This window comes from Mesoplodon mirus (genome assembly GCF_964341445.2).
Source record: "Mesoplodon mirus genome assembly, chromosome: 2".
In the NCBI taxonomy this organism is placed as follows: domain Eukaryota; kingdom Metazoa; phylum Chordata; class Mammalia; order Artiodactyla; family Ziphiidae; genus Mesoplodon; species Mesoplodon mirus.
In genome coordinates this window covers 221,247,470-221,267,987 of record NC_138977.1, presented here as the reverse complement: position 1 = coordinate 221,267,987, position 20,518 = coordinate 221,247,470, and the positions used below count along the sequence as shown (strand labels likewise).

General features: G+C 38.2%; 1 protein-coding gene and 1 long non-coding RNA gene across 7 annotated transcripts in view; one reads left to right on the top strand and one right to left on the bottom strand.

Annotated features, from left to right (window-relative positions):
• Nucleotides 1-20,518, top strand: part of ATE1 (arginyltransferase 1) — a 171,822-nt gene that overhangs the window by 118,743 nt on the left and 32,561 nt on the right. For all 6 annotated transcript variants that reach the window (XM_082607187.1, XM_082607189.1, XM_082607188.1 and 3 more), the window contains one exon: nucleotides 10,190-10,310. In XM_082607187.1, the coding sequence (XP_082463313.1) occupies nucleotides 10,190-10,310 (121 nt within the window). The remainder of the gene's footprint in view (nucleotides 1-10,189; nucleotides 10,311-20,518) is intronic.
• Nucleotides 1,774-20,518, bottom strand: part of LOC309795153 — a 399,522-nt gene continuing 380,777 nt past the window's right edge. The window contains exon 2 of the long non-coding RNA XR_014292220.1: nucleotides 1,774-1,841. This is a non-coding gene — a long non-coding RNA (uncharacterized lncRNA). The remainder of the gene's footprint in view (nucleotides 1,842-20,518) is intronic.

Here is a 20,518-nt window from a genome sequence, read left to right as displayed (position 1 = left end):
TTAAAGAAACACAGAATACCATCACTTTCTGTTTGTCAGTGGAAAAAATATGTATTTTTAAATTTTCAAAGCTTAGCCTGGCAGCACATGGAGTACATCTGTGGGCTTTCAGAATTTGGGGAACACAAATGGATTCAGATGTTTAGGCCCTTTGTCTTCACTGGTCTCAGCTCACCTCACCAACTGAGCATGGCACAATCCAAACACAGTTTCTGAAAACAGAGCAGCTCGAGTTCCTTCTCAAGCACTCTCCTGGGGACTGATAAAGTCAATCTCTGTTTATATAACGAAATCAGGGAGCAAGGGGTCTGCTGGAGTACTTTGTGGATGGGATTCCACTGGTGTTGTCTTTCAGGGAAAAGACTGGATTTAATAAGCCCTATTCTTACGCGCCTTCTTTGCAGGTACAGCCCACGCTAGTGGATTATTCTGAACTATTTTTGTTTATGTACTGCTAGAACCTCTCTTTAAGCTATTGGTTTTAGTAAAATCAATAGGTTTATTGTGGAAACATGGGGCACTGATAACAGCTTTACCTGATAAAAGACTTAAATGTCTGGTTAATCTTTCTTGTTTTGTTCAGTGCTATTGGTGTTCACTCTGTGTGTGTGTGTGTGTGTGTGTGTGTGTGTGTGTGTGTGTATTTAAATAATATTGTCTTTCCAGTGTTCTTAACGTTTTAATTTAACTTGAACTTTTAAAGCAAACTCTGCTGGTTCATCCTCGAGTACTCATGAAATCCTTCCTATTTTTCAAAATATTTATAAGTATTCTTGAGAGTGAAATCTCATACAGATCTGTGCTTCAGGACCGGAGTTCAAAGGAAAGTCCGTTTGGTTTTAATTTGAAAACTGTAAAAACAGAATACCCTCAAAATGGCAGGGTGAGAATTGGTAACTTCAATTTTATTGCAATCGGCCAAGCCCATCCCCAGATGTTTCCAATTAAAAGCCGAGAGTGCTAACTTGGGTGAATGTCATATGAAAGCATTTCTTTACTATTCTGATTTTTTTCTAAGAAAAATAACAGTCTCAAATCCTTTAACTTTAATGAAAGAAATAACTTCTCATTTGCATGTTTTTTAAACTCATACAAAGACAAATGTAATATTCAAAGAGATTTTTCTGTGTCATATGTAGTCCTGAATGCATTGGGGTTCACATATGTCTTTTCAAGGTCCCCCTTTAAAAAAAGCTCTTTGAAAGATAATAAAGCCCTTTAGAAACTAAAATCATGTATTTCTGGATTTACTATAATCAAAAAGTGGACCTGTTAACATGGGGAATTTGTTTTAAAAGGAGTGTTTAGTAATTTCATTACTTTCTTCAGGACTGTTACAGGGCATTTTTCATTATAATGTAAATAATAAGATTTTCTTTTATTTTTGATCAATTGTTCATTCCATTGTAAGAAGTACTTCTATAAGAATCTAGATGGGATGAGATAAAAGAAACCAGAATATAATTTTAAAACCATGTGTTTCATAATATTTCTCCAGATAATGCCAGGTTACAGTAGGATCCATTCATGGACTTGAAAGTTACTTTGAACACATCATTCTGTAGTAAAAAGAAAGATACCGGGCTTCCCTCATGGCGCAGTGGTAGAGAGTCCGCCTGCCGATGCGGGGGACACGGGTTCGTGCCCTGATCCGGGAAGATCCCACATGCCGCGAAGCGGCTGGACCCGTGAGCCATGGCTGCTGAGCCTGCGTGTCTGGAGCCTGTGCTCCGCAACGGGAGAGGCCACAACAGAGACAGGCCCGCGTAACGCAAAAAAAAAAAAAAAAAAAAAAAAAAAAAAAAAAAAAAAAAAAAAAAAAAAAAAAAAAAGAAAGATACCTACTGGTAATAAATTTGAATTTATGGAAATTGGCATTTGTTCAGAGAGAAGATGGAGTTACTCTTTATGACTAAACTAATGTTAACATTTTGAATGTAAAGCAAAAAATACATTTATTTTTGAAGCTTCCCAAACCATAGACAAGGACCACATACTGTCTGTAGAGCTGAAACAGTTGTTTCTCATTTCATTTCCCGTTTGGTGAAGTTCTGACAGACATGTATTTGGGAACTCAGTGGGGAGACATGGTCTGTGCAGGTCTTGGGTCTGCCTACATTTGCTGTTGTTAAGTGCCTGATTTTTCTTTCCAAACATGGTGCTACTCAGAATTTTAGACACACTGCAGAGGACTTCTGAGGAATCTCCAGAGAAAGCTAGTTCTTTTACCTCTGTGTTCTACCAACACCTTGCTTGTAGTCCTTGGTGCCCTTCTCAGGGTTGTGGCCCATGCCGAGCTTCTGTTGCAGCGTCATGTGCTTCCTTAGCATCTTGTACCCACCAGCCTGCACTTACCACTGGCTGCGAAAGTCCCTGGAGCACAACTGCCTCCCTTCCCCTAGCGGACGGTGAGTGCCTCCCTGGGCTCGTTTCATCTCATCATCCTCCATGCTGAGCGGAGTCCCTGTGCATATTGAACTGTTGTGATTGTTAAGATTTTTTGAAGTTATTTTGAAAATACTTTAAAGAATTGTGAATATTTTTAAATCTACGTATAGAAAGAGAATGGAAATCAGGAACCTAGCTCTGAGTTCACCACTACCATTTAATGATCTTATGTTTTATCTGTGCAATAGAAATAATGTCTATCTTCATTACCTTTTTACGTCATTATAAGATTTAACTTGGATGATATGCAAAATCATTATGAGGGCTGTGTTCTTAACAAACACAGGAAGAACGCATTGTTATTGTCATTACCAACCAAAGTGATATGGCTGAACTCTTGAAACAAAGAGCCCTTTTTTTTTTTTTTTTTTTTGAAGAGGCCTTTTCCCAAGTCACATTTTCTCTTCCTTTTCTTAAAATGAAGCTTAATGTGAAAAGCTATACTTTAAAGGAAAGTGTATGCCGGTGAAAGAAATATTTTCAGCTTTGAGGGGAAAAAAGCCAAATTGACTTAAACTAGTAGTTTCTAACCTTCTTGAGTATGAGAACTCCTTTTTAATTTCAGTAACTCTTATAGATTCTGTCCTGATAATGTTCTTATACTTTTAATCCTTTCCCAAAGGTTGAGAACTAGTCTTAGTGAAAATATGGTGGAGGTGCATCATAAATACAAATTCGGCAAATGTTGATTGGTTCGTGTGTGCCATGTTAATGTGCAAAACAAGAGTGTGTTAAAGTAACATCTGCTGTGTTTAGACAAAGGAGGAGGAAAGGGACGGGCAGTGTGTACTGGATTCGTTGTTCATCCAGCTGTTACTTGGAGCAGGTTTGGGGATATACATCAGGGAACAAATCAGACTGAAATACCTGACGCATCATTTTAGCTAGGAGTTTCCTATAGATACAGTAAAGAAAGTTAACAAGAATGTTAGAAGTCCTATGGAAGAAAGACAGTAGAGGAGATAGGTGAGTTTCATTGAGCAGGTGACAGCTGAGCAAAACCTTAAAGTAGATGACAGAATTAGCCACGGGAATATCCGCAAGACCAGAAGAGAGAACAGTCAGTGAGAAGCCGTGAGGTGGGAGCAGGCCTCAAGTGTTCCAGGACCAGCAGGAACCTGTGTGGAGCCTGTGTGGCCAAGGCGGAACGGTAGAGGAGGAAGATGGTAGGGGACAGGCCGGAAAGGTAGTGAGCACCCCGTCGCTTAGGGCTCCCTAGGCTGTCTTGGGTTTGGCCTGTACACTGCCTCAAACAGGGAGGATGGGAGTGCAGGCGAACACTCCGTCTTAAAATGGATTGTCAGTAGATCTAGTGGTTGCTGGGGATTTCAGGAAGAGGGAATGGGGAGCCACTGCCACTGCCACTGCCAGTGGGTACAGGGTTTTGTTTTGGGATGATGAAAGCGTTATGGAATTAGCTAGTGGTCGTGATTGCACAACCTTGCAACTACCCTAAAAACTACACTTCGAAAGGGTAGATTTTATGGTATGTGAATTACGTATCAATAAAAATGTTGCAAAAAAATGGATTGTCAGGGCTTGCTGGAACCTTTTTTTTTTTTTTGCGGTACGCGGGCCTCTCACTGTTGTGGCCTCTCCCATCGCGGAGCACAGGCTCCGGACGCGCAGGCTCAGCGGCCATGGCTCACGGGCCCAGCCGCTCCGCGGCATGTGGCATCTTCCCGGACCAGGGCACGAACCTGTGTCCCCTGCCTCGGCAGGGGGACTCTCAACCACTGCGCCACCAGGGAAGCCTACTAGAACCATTTTTTTGGCTCCTCTTTCAACTAGTTAATACCGCCTTTGCCTTGGAAAATTTAGATTTCTAACTAGTTATACCTTAACTGAGGGAAAGTCTCCTCGTGTTGTTGGCTGTGTTTTCATTAGAAGTAAAGGAGGTTAATCTGTTTTAAAATATCTCTGCTGAAATTGTTAATGACTGTGAAATCAAATTTTTCTAGATACCCTTTTATATGCTCTTTGGCTACCTGTGTTCACTATTATTCAGTAAGGTATGATAGTGAGGCGTTTTTAACCTGTGGCTATCAAATGAATGCAATTTTTAGGACAAAATTCTGACTTATATTTTGCTAAACTAAGCTATTCTACGTATAATTTATTTTGTGATTCTTTAATAGTGTAGAAAATTAGATCAGCATGATAAGATGTTCTTCAAATCATGGTCTAGAGCATGGAAGTGAAAAGAATGCCAATTCATTCCATTGACCAAAACCCAAAATTGTATGCTCTCCTCTTCCAGAAGAAGCAGTTACTTTTAATAGAAATGGATCAGGACATGTATTTAGCTAGGTTTTTTTCCCCCTAGTGTTTTAGATTTAACTTCTGCATTTCCTCAAATTTTAATCTGTGACAGCCTAGTAAAGTTGATTGAAATATTATGACTGTATTTTAATTTTTTCTTTTTTTCCCCATGGGGGAGGTGTAGTATAATTTGTGTTATACAAGTAGTCTAAGTAGTCTTCTTTAAAGAAAATAAAATCATTGAATACTACAGTTATACTCTGGGTAGAATATTCACTCTTGTATGGCAGCTCAAAATATAGAGGCACTTTGTTTGTTTTCCACTTCTAAAACAGTGCCAGTTTCTAAACAGCTCCAGAAGTTACAACACGTGGTGAAGTTATGGATCACAGAGTTTGCTGAACTTACTTCTCTTTGAGGACTTTGACTTGGGTAGTTACACCTCACCAGAAGTGTTTAATTAATGATGAAACACATGCATTTCCTCCTCTATGTTTATGCTTTTTAGAAGACAGCTTTTACCTTTTCCAGGCATCTTGTCTTGAACTACATTATCCTCTCCTGTGGCCTCCCCTCTTGATATAGGTGTCCTTGCTTGGTAAATTCCCTCTGGTGCCGTCCTTGTTGAGTGGGCTTTTTGGGGACAGTGTGGGGAGAATCTAGAGTTCATCTTCTAACATGTAGATCAGATTGAAAGAATGTTCTGAACAATTGTAAGATAAGCCCTGTCAGACCAATCACATTTTCAAAATTTTGAATACTTTAGAAATCTGTGGTAACTCAGATTTCTTCTTATTTACAAAAAGTCAGCACCCTAGGAGAGAATTAATCTGCTTTTACCTCATTGTTCCAACATGAATGAATGTACTTAGAGGTTGATTAAATATTTTTCCTTCTGACCATGGGAAAGTATGTCCAAATCCTTAAGTAATTACATTCTTAATACAGACCTTTCTCATTTTCTTAGCTGGAAAGGCAGGGCAGCTTTCAAGCCTCTGCATTTTTCATTTGTGTGATGGCGACTTTAAATTGAACTGCAAGTAGTTTGGTCACTTAACTCTCTACCAGCTAAGCTTAGAAAGCATAACATTTCAAAGTGGTTTATTTCATAAAACTCTTTGCATTCTTTGATGGCTTGAGACAATATTTAAAGCACTGAAATAAGCCTGTACTGAGGAGAAAAATAATGTTTTAACCTAATCTAAAATTTGATTTTGGATGATCAGAAGTTAAAATGTGTACATGTATGGTTTCTCAGTGAGATAACCTGAGTATTTAAAGAGTTAAAAATAAAATATTAAGTACTGCCTTAAAAGAGCATTATGAAAATTTAGGAACTTTGGACAGTTGTGCATGATCACACTTAATATATTCTTATGTGTGCTTTATCTTTCTCCAGGTCAGTCACTCCCAGTAGACTGTGAATTATCTAGAGACGTGCATTTGTTTATCTTTTTTTCCCAGCACTTAGTGCCTGTCACATAGTGAGGAGTCATTTAATGTTCATTGACTGAGTATTTTTTATTGTCAGCATCATTGTTAAATCCAGGCCCTGGATTCAGGTGGCTGCTAATGAATCAGCATATCTGCATGGAATGTATCTGTTTTTATCTTAAGAGACTCATAGGTGATGGCTGATTCCCCATTCCTCCCCAAAGTTTGGTCTGTGCATCTTAGCCAGTCAGCATTTAGTTCTATCTTAAATTAGAAAATGGTGTCGTTTGTATGTTTTGGATTTTATTTTGTTTTTTCTTGTTTTTTTTTTAACTTAAGATGATATGTTTCCCTTTTACTAGACATTCTTGGGATTCTCTTCTTTTATATGCTGCCATCACAATAGACAAGATACACCATCCATTTTTATTACTGTTTCCTTATTCATATTGGTAATCTTTTTGTACTAAATGCAGAATCATAGAATAATTAAGGAAGAAGAACCAGAAAATTCTGCAAATGAAGAGCAATAAGGGGGGTTTAGCTCTACCAGACATTATATTAAAATATAATATAAAGCTTTAATATTTAAACCTATATGGCACTGGTACATGATTACACAGACAGACGTGTAACAGAATAAATAGAAAGTCCAGAAAGAGATCTAAATATATTTGGAAACTTAGTAAGTTATCAAAAAGACATTTTAAATTTTAAATCAGTGGGGAAAATGATAATTGTTTAAAAAATGATGTTGAGGCCACTTGGTAAACATCTGAAAGAAATTAGGTTGGATCCTTTTCTTCTACCTTACACAAGAATAAATTCCAGATGGAGCATAAATGTAAATGCAAAATTGTGAAACCATAAAAGTACTAGAAAAAAACCATGAAAATGTTTTTATAATCTTGGAGTGAAAGTGACCCTTTTAGTTATATTACAAAGCCCATATGCCATTTTAAAAAATGATAAATTTGACCATTTACCAGATTTCTACAGGGTAAAAGAGCATGGCACACACAGTCGAAAGACAGACAAACTAGGAAAGTACAACATATTTTACAAACTAAGGGTTAATTTCCTTAATATACAAAGCATTTTTCAATTACCAGGACCATAAATCTAACAACAAAATGGGCCAGCTTTATAGGAAAAAAAATACAAATTTCTTTAAACATATGGAAAGATACATAGTGCAAATTAAAACCACAATGAAATGCCATTTCTCAGATTGGCAGAGATGGAAAGTTTTGATAGTACACTGTCGATAAGAATGTGGGGAAAGTAGCACTTGCATACATAACATTGCTGATGGAAATATAAAACGGCCCAGCTTCAGTGGAAAACAGTTTTGTGCTATAAAACTTAAAACCCTTATACCCAGCAATTCCAATCCAAGGAGTTTACCCTAGACATATGCACAAATGATGTGTATACAAGAATATTTATTTTATCCCAAATGGTTATGCCATTTTAAACCAACACAAGTTCTAGATGGTCCAAATCCTTGTCAGAACATGTTTATTCATCTTCTAAATTTTAGCCATTCTAGTGGGTATTCAGTGGTATCCTATTATAGTTTTAAGTTGTATTTCTGGTAACTGATGTTGGGTTTCTTAGGTATTCATATATCTTGGCAAAATTTTTAAGCCTTTTGCCTTTTAAAAAATTTGGATTGTTCTTATTGAGTTGTTAAATTCTTCATATGTTTTGGATACAAATATGTTGTCTAATACAACAGGTTTTCTTAATATTTTCCCCAATCTTTGGCTTGCCTATTTATTTTCTTAGTAAGTTTTTGAAGACAGTGTAATTTTGATGAAGTCCAGTTCATCAATTTTTTCTTTTATGGTTAATGCTTTTTGTGTTCTAAGAAATCTTTGTATACTCCAATGTCAAGAAAATTTACTCCTTTTTTTTCCCCTAGAAGTTTTATTTCTTTAGCTTGTATATTTAGCTTCCCCCCACCCCCATTAGATTCTCAAAGTAGTCCACAACCAAAAAGGAAAAAAAAAAAAAAAAAAAGATTTAGAACCACTGCTTTAGACTGCTATCTAGTGTTCAGATTTGTTAATGTAGACAGCACCGCATCATACTGTCCCTTTTCCCAATAAAATAGTTTCTGAATTAATGGAGAGAATGACATTGCTTTTGAGAAGGTAGATATCAGTGGAATAACTGGCTTTATTACAACTCCTAAGTAATATATTAATTCATTTCTAAATAACCCTGTGCTTCGAATTTTAATATTAGATGAGTGTGTGGCCCACCTAGACCTCCTCCTTCTAGGTGACCTTTATTGCTCTAGGACAGTAAGGCATCAGCAATGCCGTGAACACTGCAGGAAGATCAGAGTCAGAGACCTGAGTTCTGGGCTTCATACTGTCATGCATTCTGTCTCAGGCAGCAAGCATTCCCGTTTCATCTAGAATAAAGTCCAAAACATGATATCTGAAGCTGATCCCCAACCTGCCTTTTCATTTCTGCAGTGCTGTGCTATTTCACGTTCCCCAGAGTTATCTTGTAGAACTCTGCATCTTTGTTTATGCTGCAGTCTTTGTCTAGATTGTTCTCATTCCTTTTCAGCCTGCCCCAGACTTAGCCAGTGAATCTGTTAAGTTCCCATTAAAACTCCATATCTTCCTTGAACTCTTCTCCCAACCTCTTGAAAGGAATTAATTTGTTTGCATGCATTTTATGTACAGTCTCTCCATTAGCTTACAGACTTCTGAATGTTTTGAATGCTGGGAGGGTGTGGTGTTCATTTTAAACCCAAGTGATGCTTCACTAGTTGCTCACACATGGTAGGCTGGTTATAGAACACCTTTCTGATATAAAGCCGTGTAACAGTGCTAAGCCCTTAAGCAGCAGTATTCATTGTCATGGGGTTTGCACTAGATAGTGTTTTTCAAACTCTGAGCTTGTGACCCATTTGCTAGTTATGAAAGCAATTTTGGTGTTAAATAGTCCAAGAGCATCATTTTTAAAAAATGAAGTAGAATAGAAAAGAAAATAAAGGATTACATAACATGGGTAAGCATTCTATAGTAAGAGATTTGTTTCTAGTTTTCTATTTGCATATAGGTTTACTAGGTTGTAATGCAAAATGTATTTCTTACTATGGGTTGTAGGTTAAAAAAATTGAAAACTAATGTTTAGATTTAACCTCTATAATGAATTTTAAATTTTGAAATTTAGAGAAGAGATATGTGGAATTTTAATTAACTGATATGTCTAAAAATTTTCACTAAGTGATTTCACATAATTTGCACTATCCTCTGTTAATTGGCTACCAAATTACCCTTAGGTGAATGATTTTTTTTTTCAGTATCTGTTGTATAGTCTTTGTTTTATATTTGGGGTACATGATTGGGTTATAAATACACAAATCATTTTTTCTAAAATATAGTGTGTGAAGAAACTTTAGAGGATTATTATCACACATATTTCCCTGAAATTTTTGTAATTTAAAAAATTTTTTCTTTCTTTACATTTGTCAGTCTAGGTTGCTCATGGAAGCATGTTGACCAGACAGTACTTTTTAGTACATTAGAATGGAAAGAAAAGCTATTTGTAAGCTGAGCTTACAAATTTAAAAAATTCTGACTAAGGATAGTGAAATTCCATTTTGGAAAATGTTTATTTCCTATGTAAATTATAATGCTGTCAAATATGAAATTTCACTGTGTTATTAACTAGCACTTAAGAGACAACTTGAATTTGAAACTGGGTATTCTTAGCCATCAGCTCAGCAAGAATCGTATGTTGAATATTTCTTCCAAAAGAAAGTAGAAACTCAGATCTTCCAAATGAACACAGGCATCCCGAATGGTGATACATTTGTTTGAGAGCCTTTTAATCAAATGTGCATTCTTGAGCTGGGAAAGCAATTACTAATAGGGTTGTTTAGTATTTACAGTAAAGCTGTTCCTGGTTGACTTCATTTAACTTTGTGATTAAAACTTTTCCTGGAATTCTGGAGTCTAGTAACTAGGAAGTTACTGTGTTAGTAATGCCTGTGCCTTTTTTCTTCACTTCTCTTTAGGGTCAGTACAGACCGTCTGATTTGCTGTGTCCTGAGACATATGTTTGGGTACCCATTGAGCAGTGCCTGCCTTCACTTGAGAACTCCAAGTACTGCCGTTTCAACCAGGACCCAGAAGCAGGTATGTTCGGAGCAGAGCTTGGCCGGAAATCACTGGCTTTGTTTCAGAATCCGCTTGCGTGGTTGGGACCCTTAACAGGGTCTGGTAGCTTTTTATATATTGTAGAGTGTGCGTGAGTGCCTGTGCATGGACATGTGTGTGTTTGTCGGATAGAAGGAGACGCCGCGTGTGCATACACACACAACACGCACACAACACTCACAGTCATGGTTTTGCAAATAAATGCTGAAGCCTCATGTGCTTGTGCCACTTACTGACACAGCTTCTTCCATTTGGTTAGTTTTCACATGCTTTGAGGGCTCACACTGTTCTCCATTACTTTTACAACTATCACAGTGCATAAAAACTGTTCACTGGATTACTTAGCCAATGTAAAGAAGATAGAAGTATCGACCAACTGGACCAAATAAAGTTGTGGAATGGTTTCTCGCGGGCCAACCGGCTTTGATGGGTTTTGTGATGATACTTTCTTGACTTCTTGCATCTCTGGTGCGTCTTCTTTTCTGTCCTTTCTTCTATCTCCTGCCCAGAATAGCCCCAGCCATATTTTATCTCTTATTATTCTCCTTTGGATACTGTGCACTGGTAGCAGGTACAGACACTAAAAGTATAGCCCTGGAGCCAGACTTCCTGCATTCAGACCCTGACTCCATCATCAGCTGGTAAACTGGGTCCCCTTCGGCAGTTTAATAATCTCTCTGGCCTCAGGTTCCTGGCCTTCAAAATAGAGATGATAATAAGACCTTTCATATTGAGCTATAATGAGGATTAAAATAAAACAAACACATTGAGAACAGCCCCCTTTATTGTTGTGTTGGTGATTGTTAGGCAGGTTAGGGTGCTGCATCCCGTGTATGCCACAGGCTTCTTCTGCATTTGCCTTTATGTGCCCTGATCCCTCTCTCCGAGGAAGCATGCAGATCTGTTGCCCTCCCTGTCATCTGAGTACCGCTCACCGTTTATGGCAGTGCTCCTCTGCACGGCCCTCCCCAGCCTCACCGTGTTCGCTGTGGCTTTGCTCATCAGGCGCAAGTCATGATGCTCTCCTGCCCTGTGATGAGTTGCATTAAGTTGTACTGCATGTCTTCCCCCAGGCTGAAGTTCCTGGGTGTTTCCGTGGATGCTTTTTGACCTTTCTGTCTTCACAGCCCACCAAAGGAGATGCCCGATGCATAAATTCTTTTTTTTTTTTTTTTTGGTGGTATGCGGGCCTCTCACTGTCGTGGCCTCTCCCGTTGCAGAGCACAGGCTCCGGACGCGCAGGCTCAGCGGCCATGGCTCACGGGCCCAGCCGCTCCGTGGCATGTGGGATCTTCCCGGACCAGGGCTCGAACCCGTGTCCCCTGCATCGGCAGGCGGACTCTCAACCACTGCGCCACCAGGGAAGCCCCATAAATTCTTAAGAACACAAACATTTTCCTGCTAGCCACCTGTGGTTTAGGGTAACTTTAGGAAAAAGAAGGAAAGAGGAATGGAAAGGTCAGGGGACAGGAAGAAAGTAAATGGACAAATCAAATAGGAAGACAAAGAGGACGAGGAAAGAAATGCAATCATTTCTTCTGTTCTAAGATGTGCATTTTTTTTTTTTCACAAATCAGGTTTTCTTTCATTAAAAAATTGGTTCATGTACCTTTGTATTTTGTTATCTCTTGGAAAAGCTGTTAAGAAATCAAGAGTGGGCACTTCTTACACATGATGATACCTTAGAATCTGATGAAAAGTGGCCATAGGGGCCCATATGCCAGGCACCTCGAGGTTAGCTCCAGGTTTTCTAGATATTTAGGTTTCGTAGAGCAGCCAAAGCTTTGCATTCCTGTGCCTTAAATTACTGATCAGAGTTTCATTCTAAGTTCTACCGCATTGATTAAATAGATTTGTTGCTTAAAAACAAACGTATTGAATTTGTCAGTTAGTTTTGGAGTCAGGCTCAAAAGGCAATAGTATTTTAGAGGAAAGCATATACAGTTGACCCTTGAACAACTTGGGGGTTAGGCGCCAACCCTCCACCCAGTTGAAAATCCATGTATAGTCGACTTAAAGTTGGCCCTTTGTACCTGCATCCTCAGATTCGATTCAACCAACCCTGGATCATGTAGCGCTGTAGTATTTCCTATTGAAAAAATCCGTGTATAAGTGGACTTAATGCAGTTCACCCGTGTTGTCCAAGGTCAACTGTACTTAACCACTCTATGCTCTGAAAAAAATTTTTCCCTTTATCTTTTCTCAAGGTCAGGTCAGAGCCAGTCCCTGTGGTGAAAATTGCTGAACATCTTAGTACATTGTTTGATGTGCACATGTAAAAATTTGTCTTCATAAGTTCCTTCCAACTGAATAATAATATGATCTCAAATTGTTTCTGACGCCCAAACTTATGACACAATTTCACCTTCCCTTTTTCCCTCTTGATCTATATTCTTTAAAATAGATCTGCTTCTCTTCTTGCATATACTTGGAGATTAAAACAATCACAGGCTCTCCCTGTTTTATAAAGTTGAAAAGGTGACTACATGATTTCCATGTACTAAATGGACATTCAAGTAAAGATTCATTCATGTTAATATATTTCAAATTCATTTTCCAAAGTAAGCACTAATGAGCACTTCATGGCAAAGAAAATTTAGTCTCATACCTGCAGGTTTTGTCCAGGACGTACAACAAACACCCTGGTGAGTGAGGAATATACAGCCTGTTCATTTACTGTAATCTAAGTTCCATTTCTTATGACAGTAGCTTTAGCTCTTAATATTCATTGTTTAGGGTTCATTTACAAAAGCCAGAGGAGCTAATTTCTTTGATAATAGTGCTTCCAAGAAAATGAAGGTCCTTTTCCATATGCTGAATCGTTGGAACTTTGAGGAGGACACCATACAGTTTTATCAGTATTGAATATCACAGTCCAGAAACTATTTGAAATCAAACTTACATCCTGTGGTTTTAGGAAATTAAAATGCAGTTACATGCTGGAATGTATTGAGCATGCTGTGAAACATGGTCATTTGAGATTCAAATGGCAATCTGTGAGAAACTGCTCTCTTCTCTGGGGCCAGTTTTACTTTTACATGACCCAAACTCTGACTTAGAAAATACAGAGCTTAATATGGGCAATATTGTTAGTCGGCATGGTGCTTTCTTCACTAAATCTTGTTTCTCCTTTCAGCTGTTCAGTAGTTAAATTTCTCTGCAAAAGGCACAGCTGACCACCATGGGTGTCTGTAAAACAGACTTTGTTTACAAGGTGCATCAGTGGCCCTTGCAGGAAAAATTACATTTTCCCCCTGTCCTGAATTGCTGAGAACGTCTAGAAATCCTATTCTTCCCTGCCCTCAACCCATCCCCCCCAACCCCGCATATTTTGGGGATTCGGGTTCTATAGTTATTTGTTCAGCTAAGAAGTCTGCCTCACAATAAAAACCTATTGTTTTTACTGCCTTACAGTACCATGGAGGGAGGGGCTGGCAAACTAAAGTAATTTGGAAAATTTTAAGGAGATTCTTTTGTTCATAACTAGAGCTTTTGTTTTTCAATTCAGGACCTCTGCCTACTCTAAATAAAGGATTTCAAAAGTTCCTCAAATGATTTTTAAGTAAACGTGTGCTAGGTTGCTTTTTAAATTGATAGTTGGATATGTATAGATTTCAAAAATTCTGCATCACAGTTACATCGTACTTTTTTGGATTAAATTATTTTTAAAAATATTTACTGGAAACACTAGTAGAAAATTTGTTCAAATGCGTAAAACCGCTACTAAGAAGGAAATGAAAATGATCCACATTCTCGTTGTACAGCAGTAATCATTGTTAATTTTTTTATGCTCTCCTGATCTTTTTTTTTCTGTGCATATAGCTGTGTGAATTTTTTAAGAAACAAAACAAGAAATCATGCTTCACACTTTTGTTATTGTTCTTAATACTTTGTGTGGCTTCTTAGTGTTAGTAAAGTAGAAACTACTTGACCACTAATTTGGTCAGTCATTCAGCAAACAAATGCCACTACTTACGTGATAGTATCTAATACAGATATTTTACAAGCATAAGATTTACAAGAGTTTTACAAGGGTAAACCGAATGTTTTGGAGTTGGTTTTACAACCATGATAAACTATGATTTGATTTGACCCTTAATGTTGCACAGTATTGTACTGCCAACTAAAAATCGGCATTTGCCGTCTGCCTCTGTAAGGATTAAGTCACAAACGTCTGTAGCTGCTGACCTTCCACACATCCTGAAAGGAGTTCAGGGTGGAGATCAGGAATGAGGCCCTCTGTGCTCTGGGGAAAACTGGCAGAACAGGGCTTCAGAGAGAGATTTTCAGGAGGAGGTTTTATGAGCCCATGTCCTGCATCTCCTCAGATCTAGAAAAGCACTAAGATCATGAATGGAGACATCTGCTCCTCGTGCCCAGCAGCGGCCTTCTGCTGAGGCGTGTGCTTGACTGCATGCACCCCCTTCACTGAAATCATATGTAACACTGACCTTCCGCCACCTCTTCGGAGCAGTTTCTCGGAGCTCTCTGAGAGGCTGGCTCCCGGGCTGTCGTCCTCATTTTGCCCCAGATAAAACTTAACTCACAACTCTCACGTTGTGCATTTTTTTTCAGTCGACAGTACTGTTTTTGTTGGTAGTAAAATCCTTTTGGTTCCAGTTTTACAAAATATTAAAACTTTGTTAAGCATATGGTATTTCCCAAGCACCATTCTATGTTTTCCCTTATGTTACCTCAATTTATCCTCAGAACATAATTGAATGCTTCATCATTGACCCCTCAGATATTATTTATTGCAAAAATAGTAGCTAATAATGGCTTTTAATCAGAAATGTAAAATAATTTTAATGTAAATAATGCTCTATAATATTTCTATGGATACTTTTAGTATTTCAGAGGAGCTAATTAGATTAAACTTTATTTCTATTTCTACTTATAATTATAGAAGTATACATTTTACCACAGATTAGTCTAGATTTCACTCTCTTTTCTGTACATACTTTGAAGTATTTGCAAGTAATTTCCTAATTTGTCTATAATATAACTAAGTCATAAATTATTAGGATATTGAATTTTAATTTACTATTAAAAAAACAGCACCTAATTTTGGTTTAGTGCTTTATGTACTTAACCCAGGTTAGAGAATTTCTAGGACACCTAAAATCTTGCCAGCAGCTGCCGAAAATCTACACTATATAAGATGGTTTTTCCTAATTTGGTCCCCATCCCCCGAAACTCTGAACCTCCGAACTATGTTATTTTATGTTGTTTCATTTGTCTCTTTTCTTCTCTCTTTATTCCATCCTTCTTTTTTGCTGGCATGGTTCCCTGGCATTTTTTCTATACTTCTGCACTTTCTGTCGTACATGCCCACAGAAAAAACAAGTCCCACTCTGACTGTGCCTTTGTGTGTGAAATAGCCAGGTTCAGAAAGAGCTCTGGCCTATATTGGCTTGCTTGGTTCCTCCAAGCCTGGTAGCACGTCCCTCAAGAAAGGATGTACGCCAGCTATAATATCATCTTAATCACTGGGAAACAGTGCCCGATGAGAAAGCAAATTTACCAAAACTCCCTAGGGCCCCTAAAAATGTGCTGCAGTGATAACTTACAGTTAAGTGGACAGTGGCCTTCTGAATTATTTTAGATGTAGAATTAAGTTGTTGTTCTTTTAATTCTTCTCGGGGTAAACATTTTTTCAAGTCTAGATTTGAGGTTGACCTACCCATTTGAAGTTGCGAAATGAATAATGTTGATTGTTGGATACTTAATAAACATAAACTCTTTGTTGCCAGTAAAGATGGTGCTGTTGGATATAGCCAGCTGGAGATAGAATTAACATGTAGCCTACTGCATGTCATAAAGAAACCAGGCATCAAACCAAGAAAATATCTTTGGAAACTTGGCTCTTATATTTGGTGAATCTGAAGAATGTGGGGGGGTTTTTTTAAGATTTTTTTTAAATAAATATATTTATTTATTTATTTATTTATTTATTTGTTGCTGCGTTGGGTCTTTGTCGCGGTGCATGGGCTCCTCGTTGCGGTGGCTTTTCTTGTGTTGTGCAGAGCACAGGCTCTAGGCCTGTGGGCTCAGTAGTTGTGGCTCGCAGGCTCTAGAGCACAGGGGTCAGTAGTTGTGGCTCACGGGCTTAGTTGCTCCGCAGCATGTGAGATCTTCCTGGACCAGGGCTTGAACCTGTGTCCCTTGCATTGGCAGGCGGATTCTTAACCACTGTGCCACCAGGGAAGCCCTGAAAAATGTGTTTTGATATGGAAAATGTAGAAAGTTACAGTCTCCTAATTTTTTCAATTTACCCCCATCCACTTAAAAATACCATTTTATTATATTATTACTATATTTTCCCACTCACCTACTTTTCAAAGATATACTTTTTTAATCCAAATGTTATCGTGTAGTGCTAATATGACTCCTGGTTTAAAAATCAGAAGCTAGATTTCCCTAGTTTGCATGGTCTTTTAATGAGGACACCACGGAGCAAAGCAGGAAGTCCTTCCTACAGTGTTTATGCGTAAGAGTGAAGCAGTGTAATGTATTAATATTTGCGTTTTCTATTAAAAAATGTGAAGCCAAGTCTCATTAAGGTAAACTTCAACAGTTGTAAATGACTGTTCTCATTTTTAAAGGGTGTTTTTAAAAAGCCAGTCTTACAGAGAAATTTTTAAAATACTGTTTTACAGATTTTTACCAGCCAGCCTTTGCTCAATAAGGCATGTATGTGTGAGCAGTAAGCCAGAAGCAGACTGAAATACCACTGAAAAGTTTTGAAAAGCAGACTTAAGATTTCCATTTAGCTATTGAAGAAATATTTCTCTGATCTCTTTCTTTTTGCTTATGGAATAGAAACAATTTTTTAAGTAATTCTTTTTACAGTCATTCACCCAGTTTTCAATATAATTAATCCTATAATAAATAATAAAAATGATTTCAGTATCATGATAGCAGGCTCAAAATCATCGTGATGCTTCAAAACATGTCTATAAATGCTAGTTCTGCCTGGTTCTAATGTGTGGCATCTTGCTGTGCTACTTTGTTTGTTTCAATGAAAACTGACATTTCTGATGTCATGAAGGGGTTGTCCAAAATATCAGTTAAAGAATAAAAATAAGGCCCATACCTGCTGTTTAAGTGCTGGATGAACTATGATATTCTGTTGAATATGAGACATCATCAATTTTAAGTCCTTTATTTTAGGTACCACTAAGAAAAAATGTTGCCAAGTAGACTATGACTCCATAAGTTGTAAGATACATTTGGGTTTCAGAAACATCAACCACGTAAAAATGTGAATCTTAACATAGAGGAAGCGGGGTTCAGTCTGTGCACTGTAATAGCTGGCAAAGCTGTGCAGTGTTGAGACTTGTTTTTATGGGTTAGAGAGCTTTGTGGCATCTTAATTCTAGGCCTTAAATGTGTTATAGATGGAGTGTGCACTTAACTTATCAGAGTTGGAAGACATTGATTTCAGATGCTTTTATATGCAAATAAGATGACTATCATTGATGATAGTAATAGAGTTCTTTTAATACTCTGATCTAGGTAGTTTAGAAAATTTGGTGAAGACATGTAACTACTTTACAAGGATATTTTATTGGAATAAAAGTGAAACCTTTTTACTACCCCAAATCATTGAAATTCTATAAGCATTGTCCATCTCCATACATTCTGGTTTAAAACAAATTTAAAAAAATTTTTAAACTTTTTCTGACGTTGGAAGGCAGCAGTTAAAGTAGAGAATTTAAAAACTGTTTAGCCAATAAATGTAGTGATCTCTGACAATTGATGGAATGCTTAAAGATTAAATAAGTAAAGAAGGGGCAAAAGACGATATCCCAGGATGCCATCAAGCTTGTCATCAGCCCTAAAATAATTTGCAGTTGACTGCACATTTTCCTACCTTGTGAATTATCAGTAAATATTCTATATTTTGGAGGCTGCATCACTTGATATTCAATACAGTGCCTATTACCTATTGGAGAAACTGACCCAAAGACAAATGTAACAAACAACCTGAAGGTTTCCGAAATCATTCACACCCAACTTCAGTGTAAGAATGGAGCCTCTGCATTTGCCTGCAAGGTATTTTTAAACTGTTTAGATTCTGTTTTGTGGATGTTAATATTCATTCTCTCTGCAGAAAAATAAGCAAGCTGTAACATGAAGGTATGAAAAAGTCTGTTTATTTTATGAGTGGTCTTTTATGTGATGCTGGCAAAATGTTTTTAATATAAACATGGAAACTTGGGTAGAATTCCTGTTCTTGTAAGAAATGTATTTTCCTAGCTGCCATTCATTTGAAATAGACATCGTAGGGGAGACTTGACTTGTTCATGCTTCTGTGGAGTGTTCACTAATAAATAAAATGAAATTTGTCTGTAAATAGGAAGGACAATGTTGACAGTAAGGAAAGAATTGAGTTACCTGCTTTACTAACCCCTAGCAAAATAAGAAAGCAAGAATAAAAATCTGAGCACTTCTAATGCTAAAGAGACTGTCTTAGTCTGGTTTCTTTCTGGAAGCAGATCCTGAAACATGGGGATCTGCATTCAGATGATTTATTTGAGAAATTGTCTTGGGGAACAGGAGTGGGGGACTGGGGAGAGTGAAGTAGGGGAGGGGGAAGAGAATAGAAGGGTGTGTTATTGTGTGAGCTACCACTTTAAGGACTGGATTTCAGTCCTTTGGAGAGACCTTCTGGTGTGTGTCTCAGAGTTGGCCACCCGAGGGACCAAAGGAAGAAGTACTTGTCCACTGGCTTCCTCTCCACTGGCCAATGGTCGCCTCATTGGGTGTTAACGCCTCTGCACTGTCAATTTGTGTCTGTACATTTGCCGAGCAGACGCCTGTGGGCACTGCAGGCTGCTGCCTCTGAAAGGCAGAAAGCAAGAGAGACAGACCTTGCCAATCTGCCCTGATAGAACTGTACGCCGTAGTTGTAGCATGAGTTGGAAGTGAGGCCAAGGGGCTATAAGAGGCAATCCCAAGAGGTTTCTAATACAGGAAAGGTATAGAATGAGGTGGCATGTCCCTGATGTCAGTTGACCATGTCAGTTGCATTAGGGCAGATAGAGAAAGGACAGCAAACGTGAGGAAGTAGTGGACTCTTTTAAAAAAGAAAAAAGAAAAAAGCTAGCTTAATCTTAAATAGAGGAGCCAACGCAAGAATTAGAAACCTAAATTTGAAGTCATAAATTCATTCATTCAGCAAGTATTAAGCCAGGCATTGTGCTTTATGATGGGATGTAAATTACTCATCCTGGCCCTCAGGGAATTTAGCAAAGGACACTCGGACAGTTTCAGTAAAATGTGATAAGTAGCATATTGGGGGTAATAGAAGATGCAGTTAATTCACATGGGAGGGTCCTCAACCCAGATTTGGACAGGGCGTGGGAGGGTGGGGAACACTTCTTGGATGAAGTGATCTAAGTTAGTGTTTAAAGGGACAGAATTCACAAGCTCTAGGCAGAGAAGACTTATTCAGAAGGTCCGGGGAGCAGAGAGCACTGCTAGGGTTTAGAGTGGGCCTGGGCTCCGAGCGGGGAGATGTAGCTGGCCAATGCAGGACTTTGTAAATCATTGTGCGGAGTTCAGCTTTTTCTTCTGAAAGCACTGGAAGGCCATGAAAGGGTTTTTTTTTTTTCTTTTTTTTTTTTTTTTTTAACTTATTTTATTTTTTTGCTTTATAACAAATTTAATCAGTTATACATATACATATGTTTCCATATCCCCTCCCTTTTGCGTCTCCCTCCCACCCTCCCTATCCCACCCCTCCAGGCGGTCACAAAGTACCGAGCTGATCTCCCTGTGCTATGCGGCTGCTTCCCACTAGCTATCTACCTCACGTTTGGTAGTGTATATATGTCCATGCCGCTCTTTCACTTTGTCACAGCTTACCCTTCCCCCTCCCCATATCCTCAAGTCCATTCTCTAGTAGGTCTGTGTCTTTATTCCTGTCTTACCCCTATGTTCTTCATGACATTTTTTTTTTCTTAAATTCCATATATATGTGTTAGCATACAGTATTTGTCTTTCTCTTTCTGACTTACTTCACTCTGTATGACAGACTCTAGGTCTATCCACCTCATTACAAATAGCTCAATTTCATTTCTTTTTATGGCTGAGTAATATTCCATTGTATATATGTGCCACATCTTCTTTATCCATTCATCCGATGATGGACACTTAGGTTGTTTCCATCTCCGGGCTAT